This window comes from Anguilla anguilla, chromosome 7 (genome assembly GCF_013347855.1).
Source record: "Anguilla anguilla isolate fAngAng1 chromosome 7, fAngAng1.pri, whole genome shotgun sequence".
Taxonomy (NCBI): Eukaryota; Metazoa; Chordata; class Actinopteri; order Anguilliformes; family Anguillidae; genus Anguilla; species Anguilla anguilla.
The window spans coordinates 12910990-12929421 of NC_049207.1; the positions used below are offsets into that span (position 1 = coordinate 12910990).

At 40.6% G+C, this 18432-nt stretch overlaps 2 protein-coding genes across 2 annotated transcripts; both read left to right on the forward strand.

Annotated features, from left to right (window-relative positions):
* The first annotated feature begins 772 nt into the window (after nucleotides 1–772).
* Nucleotides 773–11005, forward strand: LOC118231523 (probable polypeptide N-acetylgalactosaminyltransferase 8). Its single transcript, XM_035425393.1, has 11 exons — nucleotides 773–815; nucleotides 3172–3415; nucleotides 4807–4973; nucleotides 5867–6050; nucleotides 6225–6422; nucleotides 6798–6912; nucleotides 7072–7257; nucleotides 7432–7569; nucleotides 7980–8078; nucleotides 9702–9869; nucleotides 10139–11005. Exons 1-11 carry the CDS (start codon nucleotides 791–793, stop codon nucleotides 10271–10273), a joined length of 1659 nt encoding a protein of 552 aa, XP_035281284.1. The 5' UTR covers nucleotides 773–790; the 3' UTR covers nucleotides 10274–11005.
* A 3921-nt stretch (nucleotides 11006–14926) lies between these two features.
* On the forward strand, nucleotides 14927–17831 carry LOC118231525 (RIB43A-like with coiled-coils protein 2). The gene is made up of 7 exons (XM_035425396.1): nucleotides 14927–15179; nucleotides 15394–15475; nucleotides 15676–15987; nucleotides 16294–16412; nucleotides 16563–16784; nucleotides 16896–17062; nucleotides 17362–17831. Exons 1-7 carry the CDS (start codon nucleotides 14928–14930, stop codon nucleotides 17441–17443), a joined length of 1236 nt encoding a protein of 411 aa, XP_035281287.1. The 5' UTR covers nucleotide 14927; the 3' UTR covers nucleotides 17444–17831.
* The last annotated feature ends 601 nt before the right edge of the window (nucleotides 17832–18432 follow it).

The following is an 18432-nucleotide window of genomic DNA, read 5'->3' on the forward strand; positions in this document are numbered from 1 at the left end:
TTTGCTTACCTTGCTAAAAAAGAATTGCTCTGTACTTTTACTAGCATGTGGTAGAGGACTAAATTGCACATGTAAAAAACTTGAAAAGGCTACTGTAGCAGAAGTGCACAATATGCTTATTGACTGCGATACATTCATGATGCGTTACTTTTATACCGACTCTACCCTAATATATGTTACTCCACCCACCAGGTGATACTCTGCCCAAGATCCAGGCCGCAGCAAAGACCCACTTCCTAAAGTGGCTGGGAGTGTATATCCTATCACTTACCTTCTGTGATCATATATTTGGTACATTACCCGAAACCCAATACAAAAAAACATGCACTGCCTCCTTGTGGCTAAACTCAAAACAAAGAAAGACAAAAAATGGCACCTACAAGAATCATATAAACTGTATACTTGTTTTCTATATTGCCTAATAGATTGATTTAGACAGAACAGAAGTATACAGGTGGGACCACAGCCATAGTATGATTCACAACCCAAGGTGCAAGGAACCAATCAAGGAAACCCTAAGTCTAGGCAGGTACGCCTCCTTGATGTTGGAACTGCGGGAGGCACCAGACACTGTACAGCACACACATAAGCATATGCACATGCATGCATACACACAAGGATGATAAGGGCTCGTTTTCTCCGAGGGGCAGCCACTGTACTGGTGGCCACTACAACCATGTTCTGCATAGTGACTATTAAGAATGAGGTGGGCTCCCTTGGAGACAGCCTGCGGCACACTTATCAGAACAACACCGCATGGAGTCGAGAGACACTGAGGAGGCTGGAACAGATGGAGACTCAGATCAACAATCTGGGTGAGTTCCCCATATGTAGCTCCTCGGTGCCCTGAACTCCCCTGCCCTCCACAGGGCAAGCAGGGATAGGAGTTTCCAGGGCTCCTCTCTCCAGGTGTATCTATGAAACTTTCAGATGTACCTCGCAGCATGTTAGTTTTTACCCCAACTTCAGGGTTAAATGTAACATTTCACTCTCGGTACTTTTGGTCAGATTGCAAGTGAATGGCATGTTCCAAAAAATGTCATTGTGGTAAGGGATGTAGGTTGTTTGTATTAAAAATGATTCATCTATCTCAAGTGATATTTTCAAAACTGAGCCAAATATGAAAACAGTTATTAAAAAATATTTTAAAAGTTATTTCCACACTCTCCCCTACATGTCAGTGCTGGTCATGACTGTCAAAGAATTATAAATTAGAAAACAACAGGGTGAGTAGCAGTAAGGCTGCTAACGTTAGCTAGCTCAGCTTCTTCAACAAACGTTACACCTGTTGTAACGTCAGCTAGAGTGAGAGCACCTATTATCAACACACTTCGTTCGACAGACAGGAAAACAAACTGATTTTCAACTGATAAATATGAAAAAATAGGCGAAATATCGGTAACAAACTGTACCTAGTTATGTAGGAAAAATGTCCTCGTTATCCTCCAGTGGTTATTTTTTTAAAAGTAGTTTCGCGATTTTTTTATGTAGCCTACCGGCAAATAACTCAGAGGTGGTCCAGCGCTATATTTGGGTTGCTAAGGGGACGTGTATCGACCACCCCATATAAATGAATGGAACTTGACATAAATTCGCTAGCATACTGTCTTGCGTATTTGAGGTTAATATGAGAAAGTGTGGTCGCTATCAGCATGTCTAGAAATCCGTACATATTCACTGTTGTAAACCAATTCGCAGGATGCAAAATAACCATTAGGAAAGCAGTTTGAGATTATAAAGCAACGTCTGTGCCATTGGATTTAATGGGTCGCGCATGAGATAATTCCGAGCGTGTTGCTTGTCTTAAAGTTGATATAGTAAATAAGGCTATAAGTTTACCGTTATTATTCTGTACGGATGCATAAAGCCCACAGCACCTGATTAAGTTCTTCTGTTCCATAACTGTCAAAGTCTTCAGATTTTTTTTCTCCATTAGCTTCATTTTCAAACACTCTCACAGCCCATGCTGTGCTCTTTTTTGTAACTTTCGCCGCAATTAGCTTTGTGTGTCTTTTAACCTTTCTTACTTCTTCTGCGCCATTTTATTGTTTTCTGGTGACAGTTCAGCCTCAAACAAAGAATCTGAAGTTTGTGCTCTCCAAATAGCCTAAGTAAAAATCTGGAACTAACTAACTGCGGCTGGAATCAGAATTTTTATTTTGATTATGACTCCGCCTTATGACTTTGTTTGCCTGCGGCAGGAACCCATTAGCTGGGCAATTTAGACAGTTCCTGTACAGGCAGGCTCCCAGAAGGTGTCCGTTTTGTTTTTGTTGTATTGGTTTTTTCTTATCTTATCCTCTCACACACACCCAGAAATTCCTACCTGGCCTGTCAACAACAAAAGTATTTTTTTCTAGTCCATTTCCGTCGGTTTATTCCAATTGTTTATTTTCACTCCTTGAGTGGGAAAAAATTAACACACCGAAGAACTACCGCGAGGTGCTGGGTCACAGGAACATATAGGAAAAGAAATGACTTGCCCACTCCAAAAAAAATTATTTATATAGTCGTAAGCACAGTTAACGTTTAGATCACATCGGTGCCAAGAATCGTATGGTGCCATTTTTGTAATAAAAGTCACAAATCAATATAATGGATTCACAGATCTGTAAATGGGGTTTCACAAATCTGTAGAATGGATTGACAAATCTGTAAATGGTTTCGCAAATCTGTAGATTGTATTCACAAATCTGTAAATGTGAAAATGCATACAATAACAGTTTCAAACTTGAGCAAAGACAATTCAGTAGTTACATCCCCTATAATCAACTATTGCAAAGCTAACTCAGCAATTACAAACTGTCAAATCAACCTCTTACTACCTCTGGACTACCACTAAAAATGTTGAACATGTACTGTATGGGCTGCTCCAGAAATGGAAAAAGTAAATATTTTTGTCAGGACAGAAAAGTGACTATTCCATTCAATAGTCCTATTGTCTTATCATCAAGCTGTCAAAAAAGATGTAAATCATACAGTACAACAGGTTAGTTTTCTTTCATATAATGGTAGTGAAATTAAAACCACCAGCAGTATATTAATTTTAAACATCTCGGTGGGTAACTGGAGTCATTAAAAAAAAAAAAAAAATTCTCCAATTTAATTTATATGATGTATTAGTTAATTTTGCATCTACTGGTTAATTGTGCATTTGCGTTTTGTCCACAGTGCAATCCGTTAAAATAACTGATGGTGGAAAAGGCCAAAATAACGAGGAGTCAGCAGTGCAGTTGGAGAAGAAGGTGGTGAAGAAACTGTATCCAAATTCAGCCCTCTTCACAAATTGGGGGGAGGAGCTCTCGGAGGAGGAGCAGAAGGAGGCAGAAGAGCTGTATCAGAAATATGGGTACAATGCCTTCCTGAGTAACAAGCTGCCCCTGAATAGGCAGATCCCAGACACCAGAGATAAGAGGTAAAGATCACCAAAAAATCACCGAAAATTAAGCTGCCCTCACTCATCATGGATAATAAATGCAGTCAGGTGCTACACTGCACATGATGAATTTTGTGTATCTAGGAAAAAGGATTATGCATTTTAATTGTACATGTAATAATTCTACCTGTTCCCACCCACTGTCAACAATACAGAATCAGTTCACCATAACATCACTTTTTCAGCTAATTTAGTTGTGATGACAATGTTTTTTTAAACACTTTGTAGTGTGAAAAAAACATTGGTTATATTATTGTATTTTGGGAAAATCAGCTGGTAGTAAGGTCCATGAGCAGATATTAAGTGTTTATCAAAAAGTGCAAAATGGTGAATAATCCAATTTTACACCCTTTATGGATACTTGAGGTAAATTTGTTCCTGCAAGGTAAGGAACCCATAAGATCCGTGAACCCCATAGGTTTTGTATGTCAAGTGGGTCAAAAATTTTCAAAGTTTGCATTTTCAGTTGTTCGCTACAGCACCGACATTTGGCTAACCATATGGTCAGGATGAGTGCTTGGCTTGCTTTCCAGAACATGCCAAGTTCTGGAAACATTTTTTGAAAAAGTGGCAGAAAGAAAAAAAACTTTAAATTACTTGACCATGAGTGAAAATGATGATTAATTCAGAATGATTTTTTGTGTACACTCTAAAAATTATTGTATAATGAGATTTCATATTTCTTTAATTTTATAAATATTCCTATATTTAATTGGCCTATTGAGGTTATAGTTATGTGACCATTACATTACATTACAGGCATTTAGCAGACGCTCTTATCCAGAGCGACGTACAACAAGTGTATTAGTGCAAGTTGCAGAGGTGCAAAAGAAAAACACTAGAGTGAAGTAAAGATCGTAGTGCCAGAAGTGACCACATAGATCAGGACTCCAACCCTGTAGAGTAACCTGTTCAGCAAACAAACAAACAATCCTGAAATCACATTTGCCTAATCAGAATCAGACAAAAACAATCCTGCCAAATAAAAACTAACGTGATCGTATTAGCCTAACTAGGTACATTGAGCTAAACTATAGGCTAGGGAGGGGTGGGGAGAGGTGCAGCCTGAAGAGATGAGTCTTTAGTCTGCGTTTGAAGGTAGTCAGATTCTCTGCTGTTCTGACCGCCACGGGGAGGTCATTCCACCAGCGAGGGGCCAGGACAGACAGCAGACGGGAGCGGGAAGTACAGACACGAAGCGTGCCAAGCGTCCAGAGGTGGCAGAACTGAGAGGTCTGGCTGGTGTGTAGGGTCTGATGATCCTCTGGATGTGACCAGTGTTTTACCCTCACGTGAAGGAAATAGCCAGCCGAAAAAGTAAATCTATACACATGTAAAAATTATTATAATTTTCCATTAAACCCCCTCAGATGCTTGGAGAGAAAATACCCAAAGGACCTCCCCACTATCAGTGTGGTGCTGATCTACCTGGATGAAGCCCTGTCCATCATCAAAAGAGCCATCCGCAGTATCATAGACAAGACACCTGCTCACCTGCTCAAAGAGATTATACTGGTAGATGATCACAGTTCTAATGGTAAGATGCTAAATGTAAAGCCAAAACTACTAATACTATTATTATTATTGGTATTATTATTATTATTATTATACAATTAAGATAATACAGCACCACATCTGGGTTGGGAGTTATACTGTATGAAAATAATAAATCACAGGCTTTCATGAGTAACTCTCAGTGCCGACTGTGGCCGGTAGCTCCACAGGGATGCACAATTGGCTTTGTGTTGCCCGAGGGATATGGGAGGACTTTAGTCAGCAGAGATAGCAGTGTTTAGTTGCTCGAGCAACCCCTGCAAAATTGTTTGGATTCCTGTGGTCAAAGTATGACTGGGTCTCCTCTACCTCTGCACGACTTGTGGCTGTGATGTGAAATGGAGTGGTATTGGCACCATGTCACAGAATTATTCAATTCAATTCAATTCAATTTATAGTCATTATACCATTCCAGTATAACAAAAAGTTTTGTTCGCCAGTCTCTCTGGTGCAACTAGACACAAAAACACAAAGACAAAACAAAATAAGTTAATAAAAATAGAATAGAAAAGAGTTTTAAAAAATTTATGTATAAAAAGTGCAAGTCGTCATACATAGTCAATTATGAATCACAAGATAGAAATACTTCTCATGAAACTGGACTCAATCATCAATCATCTTTCCATCTAAAGATATATTATTATAAATATAATGTTATATATATATATATATATATATATATATATATATATATATAATCATGTTACGGGCCAGAACAACTGGGGGAAAATTATTAGTTTGTTTATATATATATATATATATATATATGTAAAAACTAATAATTTTCCCCCAGTTGTTCTGGCCCGTAACATGATTTTTCATTACTGAATACACTGACTGTTCAGCTAATGAAGAGGTCAAATTTATCCACTGCAGAGGATCTGAAGGACAAGCTGGATGCCTACATCAGCCTCATCCATGAGGAGCAGCCAGGCCTGGTGAAGAAGGTGAACCACAAGGAGCAGATGGGACTGGCGCAGGCCCGCATCTCAGGGTGGAGGGCTGCAACAGGAGATGTGGTGGCCATCTTAGATGCTCATATTGAGGTCCATGTGGAATGGTAGGTTCAGACACAGCTTTCCAGGCGAATATATATATATATATAATAAAATACCCTAAAGGGCAAGTACACAGCAGGACACAAATGTATTTGTGAGCCTTATGTATATTTGAAGATATTTATGAGCCTTATGTATATTTGAATAGGCATTGCTTTCTGAATGTGTATCCATAGGGCAGAGCCACTCCTGGCACGAATTAAGGAGAACCGGACAGTGGTGCTGACCCCCGTGTTTGACAGGGTGAATTTTGACGACATGAAGGTTATACGATATTTGCCGGCAGCGGATGCTTTTGACTGGGCTCTGTGGTGCATGTATGAGTCCTTCAGACCTGAGTGGTACAAGCTCAATGATGAGTCACAACCAGGAAAGTACGTGACCAGGCCATTAATGTGACCTCACACACACACATGCACGTATACACACACACACAAAGAAAAGTCCAAAACACATGGTCGTAAACACACACTCTCATAATCTTGAATTTACATTCAACAGGCCATTGGGGCCTCATGGTGCATGAACATAAACTTCTATTTTGATTTAAAACATTTTACGTTACCATGGAATTGAGCATAAAATTTATGATCATATATTTTGACATTTAAAGCAATTTCAATTTTACTCATCCATATGGTCATTGTAGGTACAATATATGTTGTATATTACTCAGTTGATGTCCTAGTGAAGATGTTATAGGAATACAGATACTGACGTACCACTGCTCACTCTCTCCTCTTTGCTAGGAGTCCCTCCATCATGGGTATTCTAGTGGTTGACAGACTTTTCTTTGGGGAAATTGGAGTGCTGGACGGTGGGATGAAAATCTATGGCGGAGAAAATGTAGAGCTGGGAATTCGAGTAAGTGAAACTTTTGCCATTTACACAGTTTATGTTTAATGCGTTTCCTGAGATCACATGAATATTTGCAATGTGCATGGGTTATAATTTGTGGGAGACGAGTACTGTGCCAGTCAGAAAAAACCTTCTGAGCTCTACCTTGTCTGGGCCCTGCCCCAGGTGTGGCTGTGTGGGGGCAGCATAGAGGTAGTGCCATGCTCCAGGATTGCCCACATTGCGAGGGCCCACAAACCCTACCTGCCCGACTATGGCGTCGCCATGCAGAGAAATGCCCTCAGGGTGGCTGAGGTCTGGATGGATGAGTACAAGGACAATGTCAAAATCGCCTGGAACCTTCCATTAAAGGTGTGCCCCTGGTACCACGACATTTAATATATTACACAAGTGTTCTGTCAGGGTGAAACTGTTCATGTTCACAAGTGTGTAGCACTCCACATCAGGTTCCTATCAACTGATTCCTTCCTACTCTTTCAATACATTCGATTTACCTCAGTTTTCTGTTACCCTGTTTCTCATCAGGATCATGGGATTGACATTGGGGATGTGTCAGAGAGAAAGCAACTCAGAGAGAGGCTGAAGTGTAAACCCTTCAAGTGGTACCTGGAAAATGTTTATCCACAGCTGGACCACTGGAATGACCTAGTGGGCTATGGCGTTGTGAGTAACTTATTTTTACACTGTTGACCGTATCTGAAATATGCACTCAGTTTTTTTCCTTGAGAGTACCTTCAGTATAAAATGGAAAGATACACATTTTTATTTGGCACCTAAAGTTTCAGATGGCATTTTCTCACTTATTCTAACAATATGCAAGACTAGATGCTCCACTTTTTCCAGTGTGAATAAAAACTTGGACACAGCCTAAAGAGGATTCTGCCCTGATTTTGCCAAGATGGAACAGTTATTCCTAATATACCCTAACAAACCAAATGGTTAGGACAGCCAGGTTCTTGACAGCACAGGGATTGGAAAGCACTGTAAATCATTCCCCCAAAGTAATTGCATTTTGAATGAAAATTTAAAATTTAAAAATGAATTATTTTCATTCTTGTCTTTAAACCGAGCAGCTGATTAATGACCTTAAGAAGGATCTGTGTATTGACCAAGGACCTGTTCCTGGAAGTAAACCGATTATTTATGGATGTAACTTCGTTGCTCCTCCTCAGGTTAGTAAAATCTCTCAATGTGTTGCCTTTAATATGTAGGCATACAGGGACAGATGTATGTACATAAAACTCACCAGGAAAAATGCGGCCTGGCAAGGATAGGTTGGTGCGTACGCAGTCTGCATGAAATTGACGTCTTATTTACTAAGGCCACAGCTAGTTACGCAATCAGAAAATGGCACTGCCTACTAATCACATTTTCCAAATGAAGCGTAGCTAAGAGGCACAGATAAAAAGAAATGTTTGTTCACTGCATTGAATATCGTGATTTGGTATGGGGAATTTGATGTAGGCTATCTACTGGTACTTCCTAAGAGTGTATCCAGCACTGCAGGACAAAATGCAGTATCTGATAATTCCAGTTGTGGTGGCAGTCGATTGAAATTATCCATATGCGCAAGAGTGTGATACTGCAAGGATTATGATTATTGCTGGGATGGAATGGGAATGTTCAGTGGGCGGTTCTATGTCATCTTTTATTTCTCCCAGAAGTGTAATTACGTCACAGAAGACGCAGGTACCATTGATTCCATGTTTTTGTCTCTTCTTTAGGCAGCTCTGTCTTTCCCTGTTTTTCATGCTTATCGTGATTTTTTTTGTTTTTGGCAGTTTTGGATAGTAACTATAACGTAGCTTTCAATTAGTTGCTGCAATCAAATGTTTGACGGCCCCTGTCAACAGTCTTGATGCTGAGCGGTCCTTGTCCTGTAGCTAAGTGTTGTCAGTGACAACAAGTGCTCCATCAAAGACTCAAACCTCGCAATGTAGGCTACAACATGTACCAAATCTAACTTTAAAGACATAAAAACAACCACACAGTAACTCGGTTTTTGTATTATTTTTGTAATGCAACTTGAGCATGCTGTGTTTCTAAAAATGTGCTGTTAAAGGCAAAAGCATGCTATTTCCATGATGGTCAAAAACAATTAAATGCACCACCCTATCAATGCATTAACTCATATGTCCTTTGCTAGCAGAAACTGATTTCTTTGAAACTTCGAGCACTCTGTTACTGTTGCTACAGTTGTGCATGCTATTTCAATCATTTCCCACCGCTGTGCATGAGATCTACTGGTAATGTTTCTTAAAACACTCCATGACTTCAGTCTCTTTTTTCAATTTTCAACTTTGCCGAGACTGCTCCGTAACTTTTGCCAACATTTTCCATGACAAGCACTCAGCCTTTATTATTGCATGGCTGGTTAATCTGTACTATTTGATGATTTCATGCTCAGGGAGTTAGAATAGTGAGATTTTTGTTGCAAGATTTTCTCAGTGCATCTTTGAGGCCTATACCTGTGTCTTGCTTGTGACTTGATTTACGCCTGCTCTTTAGAGGTGGAGAAATTTCACACAAACGTTGACCCTTGTTAATTGCGTGAACGCTAGTAAATTCAATGGAATACGTCATCAGCCATTTTTACAATACTTCCGCCTGTTATTTGTGCAATCCTCCCTTAAATGCATATGCCCTGTGCACCTGTTTGATACATAAAGCGCATGTTTCTGGGGTACAATGTGTCATACATGCACCTGGAACTAGTTGCAAAAGGCTCAGTAAATCTGGCTCATAGTTTTAAGCTAGAGAGTAATGTAAATTAACATGTTGTTCTTTTCATACAGCACTGCTATTACCGCACAAATGGACAGATTTACATTGGGGGCATACAATCTCACACATACAATAGAAATCGATGCCTGGTGGATACTGGCACAGAAAGTACTCCATCACTTTATGACTGTAAAGTGGCCAAGGAAAAAGGATTCCACATGTACTGGGACTTCAAACAGGTGATTATGCTGGTTATCTCAATAACAATTTGGATTATTTATTCATTGTGACTCATGCAATCATATATATTGTACATTTGAAGTTGTAGCCTACATATTAGTTTGACAATATAATGCTTATCAAGATGACTCCTGGTACCAATGCATATGCATTGGCTTGACCAAAACAGTCATGTCAGTCAAATGTTTGACTTAATGCACTGTTCATACAGTTTCCTCATGGGCAGTTCCTCTGTGTATTAAGACAATATTATTGGAATCTTTTACAGGGACAGGGCATAAGGAACAGAGAAACAAATAAATGTCTTGAGATTGCTGTTGGAGAAGATACCTACTATCATCTTGTCATTCAAGAGTGTAGTGGCCAACACTGGAAAATACAGCATGTGATTAAGGAATTCTGAGGAAGCATACCATTAAGCCCATTCATCTCCTCCCTGCAAGTGAAATGGCAGCATTGTATCCCTCGCAACCCTGCCCAGGATAAGCAGATATAGGAAATGGATGGATGGATATAGGCTACTGCACTGTGGGGGCTAAGTTAAGAGGTGTTTTTATTATATGTACTGTAGGGTATTATAGTTGGCTATACAAAACGGAAAAACAGCAGTAGATAGGGCAACCGAATATTTCAGCAAATCAATATAAATATTGTCATTAAAATATCAATTAAACCTTAAATAAACATATTGCACACTAAAAATCCTCACGTGGACTTTTAATGAGACTTTTTCGACTTGACTTTGAAATTCACATTTTGATGTAATTTATGCTACATAGCATCTTAACACTCAGATTGTTTAGAATCATCGACAGTTGTATCCTTGATGAGACCAACAATGTTGAAAACACCACTTTGCAACTGCTGCTGAAATATCTACAGACTGTGGTGCAAGGATTCTCGGAATAAACACTTTCATGTGATGCTTTCACTTTAAAAATAATAATAATCAATCAGTGTGTGTCATGGGGCTACTCCCGGGCCCTGATTTATGAGACTTCCACGTCAACCTACTTACTGTACACACCTTGATTATCTATTGTTTTACATTTTGCTGGCAGTTAGCAGTGTCTGTAAATTGCTCTGCATGTATGTGATGGCTGTTGCGTTAATATATTTGTTTTAGTTTCCAGTTGCTACAGAGTTTTTGTTATGCCTATCGACAATAACCGGTGTCAATCTAGCATTTTCATCCAAATTATCACTGTGCACAGAACACAAACACATTTATACATTTTTAGGTGCTCCATAACAAATAACTATTGCAACTTATATTTTCTTAGATTGATTTATTGACTCTGTGTCTTAAAAAATGTGAATTGAATTGTTTATTAATGTCACCGCTACCACACATTTGTCCCTGTTTAGACCCGGAACTGTCAAACTGAATGCAGGACATTCACTGAGGGGTTCCCAGGGGAATGTGCCAAGGGTGGGATACTTGGAGGGGTGATTCAGTTTAATTTAAGGATATAGACTGATTTTAGTACCTTTGAACTACAAATAGATTTTTTTTTTTTTTTTTAAACATTGTGTTGTTTAAAAAACAATGGTGTTAATAGGAAGATTTTCAACCAGATTTAATCATGGCTGGAAGTAAATTTAATTCTTTTGGTCTCTTTTTAGGAGGAGTTACAGCTTTATAAGGCTGGAAAATTAGCTCTTTGGTTTTTTTTTTCTCTTTTTTTCAGAGTTTGTACCAGAGGGTTATGCTAAAAGTCAACCATCCTGCCTGTTCTACTAAGGGCATAAACTAATGGGCAGAGCCTACGGTTTTGCAGATTAGTTTTTTCATTTATTTTCTTAATTTTTTCCTTAGTTTTTGTTGTGAGTGCATGTATTTTGTTGCTTCCCCCCCCCCCCCTTTTTCTTCATTTTTATTTCCTCCGTCACACACTGTAAATTCACTGCACCCTATGGGGCCCACAGCCATGGATAAAACACCGGGTGACTGTGAACGGCTCAAAGTCTCATTATATTCCATTCTCAAGGATGACACTGAAGGTGGATTCATGCAGACGTCGGTCGCCTGGGTGGAATGCTCAAAGGTACATGTACAGCGATACATCGGTTCTGAGCAGGCAACTCTGTCACAGCCTCATGCTCATGCATTCGCTGGGGTGCTTGTGTAAGCAGGTGCGCGCTCTGTGTCCTACAGTAGAAACGTGTGTATGAAATAAAAATGAAAAGCATTTTTATGTTGTTCTGTGGGGCTCAGAAAAAAAAACTGAAATATGAAAGGGAGTGTCATTACCGCAACAATGGAAAACACGAAGAAGCTTTTACGTATTTCATCTAGTGCATCCTGGAACAAAAATACACTGCACTCTAATTATAGAAACCATTCATTAAATATTCTGCTCATGGCAAAATAATTTACTTGAAGACCGTATGCTTAACATATGAGCACTATATACTGTATGTATATAATATGAACTTATGAGAGCATTTGATTGACAGATAATAGTTATGAGACATATTAAGGTATATTCCATCTCCTTGTGATGTGTTTATGCAGTAAAGCTCTTTGACTGGTATGTATAGGCAGACAAAACAATAGTTTAAACAATTTTTTTTTAAAGAAGGCATTTCACATCTACCTAAATACCCAAATTCCTTGACTATAACCATGGGAAAAAGGCCACAGGCTAAAGAAAATCTCTGAAGTGAAATGTCAGCCTCTTATGTTTGTACACAGCAATGCATGTTTGACTAGGGTTAACTTAGATAAAAACAGAATGGAAAAAATAGCTACACCCTATTAAAATCTCTCAAGTGATATATCATGTTTCCATATATCTGTTTGTATGTAACAAAGCATGCTTGACTAGTTTGGCTTGGCAGAGAGGTCATTTCGCAAAAGGTTGCTTTTCAAAATATGTGACCAGACTCTTCCTATGGGGAAAAAGAGCCACACCCTACTAAAGGAGGTCCTACCAGTTCAGTTCAGAGCAGGATTTACAAGCTTGTAGCAGTTCAAGTAAGGCCAATAAATAAATCAATCTTTATATTTAAAAAACAGAAAAGGTGTCCTATCAATATAACATTTGGCGACATGGACTGGAGGACTGTGATAGTCACATACAGAAAAATACATGAGGTTAATCTAGAGATGGATAATTGGCAACAATATTTGGAATGGCTCGGGTTCTATTTTGAGACTAACGAGATAAGAGATGAAAAGAAGAAAGCTATATTTCTGAGTACATGTGGAAGTAAAGTTTATGGTATATTAAGAGACTTGTGTCAGCCAGGGAAGCCGTCAGACAAGATAAATACCTACATGGAGTTATAGAAAAAGGGGACACTTTGCTAGGAAATACAGGTCACGAGATGAAACTGAACAGAGAACAGGATGGAAGGACACAGATAAGGCACACTTTGTCGAGGAGGACAGTAAGAGGGTGGAATTGGAGGAGAGAGCTAACTGTATACTCTGTAGCAGACGAAGGGAAACAAAGTCGACTTCATGGTCCCAAAAGTTGTCTGTCTGGGATACAAGGATGACTGTCATGGAGTGCATGTTGTTGCAGATAAAGTGACAGCTACAAAGGAGGCAACCAGACCCAGGGACCAGGCACAACTGAAAGCTTTTCTGGGGATGTTTGAATTACTATTACTGGATTCTACCGAACATGGCAAACACCACTGAATAATCTCCTTCGGAAGGAGACACAATGGAAATGAACTGAGGGGGAAGAGCTGACTTTCCAGAGAGCCAAGGACAGTCTACAATCAAAACAGCTGCAGGTACACTTTGATGAGAGAACACAACTTGTTTATCTTGCAATGTGTTGCCCTATGGAACGGGAGCAGTGCTTTCACACAAGATGGAGGATGGCTCAGAAAGGCCTCAGCCTATGGATATCAGCTGACACATTTTAGGTCAGAAACATACGCACATCCTCCAGCGAGATCGCCTGACATCGTTCTGTCCTCCCATACTCGGCCGCATTTTCTATTTTTAAAACGATGTTTCTTAAATCTATATCGATCATATATTTTGGAAATTCCCACACAGCAATAATTAACGTGTCATCCTTAACAAAACTATGTGGAATGGGGAAATACAATTTTAAATCGGAGAGTTTTCACGATGGATCTTAATCTGATTCGTTATCGCCCAACCCATGCCCGTTATGATATTCATCCTTCCCGTCGCTCTACTGGATTTACTTGCATCGCCAGCTATCCCAGCAGGCTTGCGGACGCGAAAAATTTAATCGTCAGTCAATCGTCTCGAAACAATTTTAAGCTATTAAAATACACCGTTGAGTACAATTTCCTACTTGGCATGATAATAATAACATGCTATGTTTGCAGAGACATATTTGTAAACCCAGGGTTAATTATTATTAGCCTATTATTATTATTTATTTATTTTTGCTTAAATGTCATCTTTCCCGGCTCCGATCAATGGAATGCTTTGTGGTCGGAATCAGGTCCTTCCAGACCGTGGAAGTTCCGTGGGAACTTCAGACATCTTTGTCTGGAATGCAGCATAGGTTCCGCGTCCAAGTTCACCAGACGTATACAATCAGTCCTGTTTAGCCCCATCGAACTGGAAGTTCAGTTTTAAAAATTAAATAAATAAATAAAATATTTTAAAAAAAACATGTATACACAAAATTCAAGAACAAGTGGTCGTGTGAATGAGAGGATCTGCGAATATTAGAACGGAATACTTTTCAGAGCCTGAGAGAAATAAAGATCACATACTTTAGAGTAAAGTAATCTCATTGCGTCTGTCGTAGGGATTGAGTGCATTTACTGGTGATAGGGGACGCTCGACAAGAAAGTGTATCAAGTCTTCTGTGTTGTGTAGTATCTTTGGTATTGGGACTGACTGTAGTTGTAGTTTCAATATTGTTAGCTAGCAACTTACATGTTTAAAGCACATAACGGGTTCAAAATTCACGGTTGAGATATCAGTGGGTGTACTTTATGTCTTAGAACAAAACTTGATTCTCTCTTTCGCTTTTGTTGGCCACAGGCCTTATTTTATTCAGAAATTGAAATCCCTATAAAAAAGCATTGCAAATCTGCAGCGGGAAGCCATGCGAAATAAACTTCCGGGCTGGCGTCACCACTGGCGAAAAGGATGCGCATCAGGTATCCTAGCAACGGTATGTTTGCGGTGTCCTTGTTCAATTGCATTTTCTGTCATAATAACGTTTCTGCGTGCTGATAAAATGAACAAAGTAGTATTACAGTCTGACCGCATTGCTGCTGCAAGCCTAGAGAAACGGCGGACCAGAGAGCTTCAACGAAAAGAAAGGATTTTCAACGAAAGAGTCCGAACGATTGGAGTAAGTAGCCTACATGCTATTCCTACTTTGGATATCCTTGCTATAACTAATTATCTAATGTTAACTTGGTTAATGTGAGCCAGCCACCTTAGTTAACCTACTAAATCGAACAAAGGTGGGATGTAACGAAAGACCGGTTAGTTAAGAGATGTTAATACTTTCGCCTTTACTACTTCAAGTACTTTAACTGTGATTCCATGTGTTTTCCCCCTAGGTTGATATAGATGCTCTAGATTTCCAAGTGAAGGAAAGAAGAGATAGAGAAGATCAAGAGGCAGAAATTCTGAATGCATATGGTTAGTAATTTGCTCTTTTGAGACAAAATCTATAGATTTTTAAATAAAATTAATCTTTTTATATAATGAACCTGATATACTGACTGAGTATCCTTGTAGCCTGGAAAATTGAGAATAAATTCCATATCTGAAAGCACCAAAATAAAATGTATTTGTTTTTCCACAACTGAACAGATGTGTGATTTGACTCTCACTCTCAGCCACAGATCTTTTGTGCCATGATCGGGCAGCTTGTGTCCTGGAGAGCAGAGAGTCCAGGGACAGGCGGCGCCTGGAGGAGACCGTGCAGCATTTCCGGCAGGTCTTCCAGCAGCCCACAAGCCGGCGGGAGTTCGACCTGAACGACCCCGACCTGCTGAAGAAGCAGGAAGGGGGTCAGGTGCTGCAGGGGCTGGCAGGAGAGGACCCGGACTGGAAGGACCGAGTAAAGAGGCAGCAGGAACAGCTCAGAGAGTGGTCCTTACAACAGCAGCGTGAGCTGGAGCTAGCCAGGCAGCAACAAAGACAAACAGGTACAGGCTTTGCTTCCATGTTCCTTGGACTATCTAGTCGCTCTGTCTGAGCGGTTTCATGTATATAATACGTGGTTGCATGTTGTGCGCGTAACAAAGTCAGCACTGGGGCAAGAGGTAAATCATAAAAGCAGACAGATTCTTCTCATAATTCAGTGCCTCAAAGGGAAATGTATTGACAAAAGACATTTCAAACAGGTAGCTCTTTTTCTGGTAATGGGCAAATATGACCTGTGATATGTAGACGTAAGAACGTCTCATTGGTCTGAAGCGTTCTGCCTCGGCCTGCATTCATGTTATCTGCAGATCAGCAATATGACCAGAGCAGAGTTGCCCTGGACAGCAGAACCATTGAGCTGCAGAAGATCCAGGAGCAGAGGCAGAGAGCCTTAGCTGTCGCAACAAAGGACTTCAACTTGACAAAGGTGAGATACAGGTTTCTGTTGCTCTTGCTTACCCGTGCTAGAGAGTCCAACTTACACGTCTGTACTCTATGTCTGTCTGCGCCTGTGTGTGTCATACTGTGCCTGCTGAAAGCTGGTGGTCTTGAGCAAGCGGTCAATCCGTGTCCCTAGGCGGTGGAGGTGGCAGAGCAGCGGCAAAGGCAGTGGCAGCAGGAGGAAGAGGACAACATCGTGGAGATCCAGAACCAGCTGCAGACGCTGGAGCTGAACCAGGGGCCGGAGGGGAGTGCCAGCGTGCTGGGCCTGGCCCGTCTGTGGCTCAACAAGGGCCTGACCGCTGAGCACCAAAAGCACATTATCGACTTCCAGCTGCAGCAGGCGGAGGAAAAGAGGGTAAGCTCGCGTTACACTTCAGGCCCCTTAGACGGGAGCTGACCTGGGCGCGTAACGACGGCGGCCTGTGTGTGTGTGTGCGTGTGTGTGTGTGTGTGTGTGTGTCCGCAGAGGGCCAGCATGGCGCAGCGGCAGCGGGAGCTTCAGCTGGAACAGAGCCGCGTGGCCTCGGCTCGAACCGCGCTGTTGCTGGAGAGGCAGCAGGCCCGCACCACCAGGCGGCTGCGCCGCGACATGGACAACACTAACGCTCAGCTGGCCGAGGCCCAGCTCCAACAGTGAGTCCCACGTTCAGTCCCGCGCTCACCGCCTCCACGTAGCCTCCTTCCCTCTGTGTGTGACAGTGGTGCAAAGACAATGTCACAAATACACAGGCTGGTACAAACCATTTTCCCCCGTCACCCAACCAGTTCCACTGAACATTGTCGTTGTTGAAACACCGCACTAGGCAGACTTGGTTCTCCACAAATTACTTATCATGACCAATCACACAACATTGCCACACAACCCTGGGATGCTAACTGGCGAAAGGTTCGAAGCCCTGGAAGTGACAGAAAAATTCTCTCTTGTTTTTCAGGAAAAAGTACCTTGAGAAAACCCTGAACTCCAATGCTCCTGATGAACGCTACTTCACCCAGTTTAACACCAGCAGCCGATAAAAACAACTTTCGGTGGCTACAATCTACAGTATGCCTCTACACTGCACCTGCTATCAGGAAGAATTCTGTATGGACATTATGTGGATGTAATATGTGAAGCAGGGATCAGGCCTAAGACATAATCGACTGTGTTTTGGGTTATCTCAAGCTTTGTCGTATTATGAGGGTTTCTAAATGAAATATAAATATAATGAAATAAAAAACAGCTGAACTACTCATTGATTCCAGTAATACTGGTCCTCTTGGGGTATATTTTAACATAATAAAAACCGCTGTCTTGCTGAGCCTAACGGCAGGTAAAGCTTGATCTGGATGGATTTATCGGAACAGTAGGACAGCCAAGTGGGTTTGAATGAAAATAAACATTTCTTCTACCAATACAATCACACAAAACTTGTAGTTCTTCATTTTCTCCTTTCATGTGCAAACTTGCGGGAAATAAACCCACCAATAGATGGCAACCTCTGGAGTAGAAGAAGAATATACTGGGTGCTCTGTGGTAAACAAGAGTATGACAAAAAATATACATAGTAGGTGCTCTTAGAACATAGGGAACAAACGCATTAAGAATGATAAGTTTAACTTTACCCTTTCCCTGCTCTCCTCATTGGATTACTACATGAGTGCCTAGAACGCTTTTTTGTTCTTTTTTTTTGTTCAGGTTACACCTTTGTTGACATGAACTTTAAAGGGAATTTCTGACAGGGTGAATTCTACGAAAGTCTTTTCCTAGTAAAAGAGGGAACGTGCACACCTTTAATTTCCGGTAATTTGACGCATAAATAAACAGAACTGCAGACAATGCTGCGGTTTCCGCCGTACACTCACGTTCTGACCACACCCAGACACAAAAATTCCACATTAGAAACAAATACTACCGATGGAATCAGAAACTAGCATTGGCTGCCAAAAAGCATGCTTCAGCTGTTGTGATCTGATGTTCAGATAAAGTAGGGATTATTGTCTTACTGTAAATAAACTATTTTCAT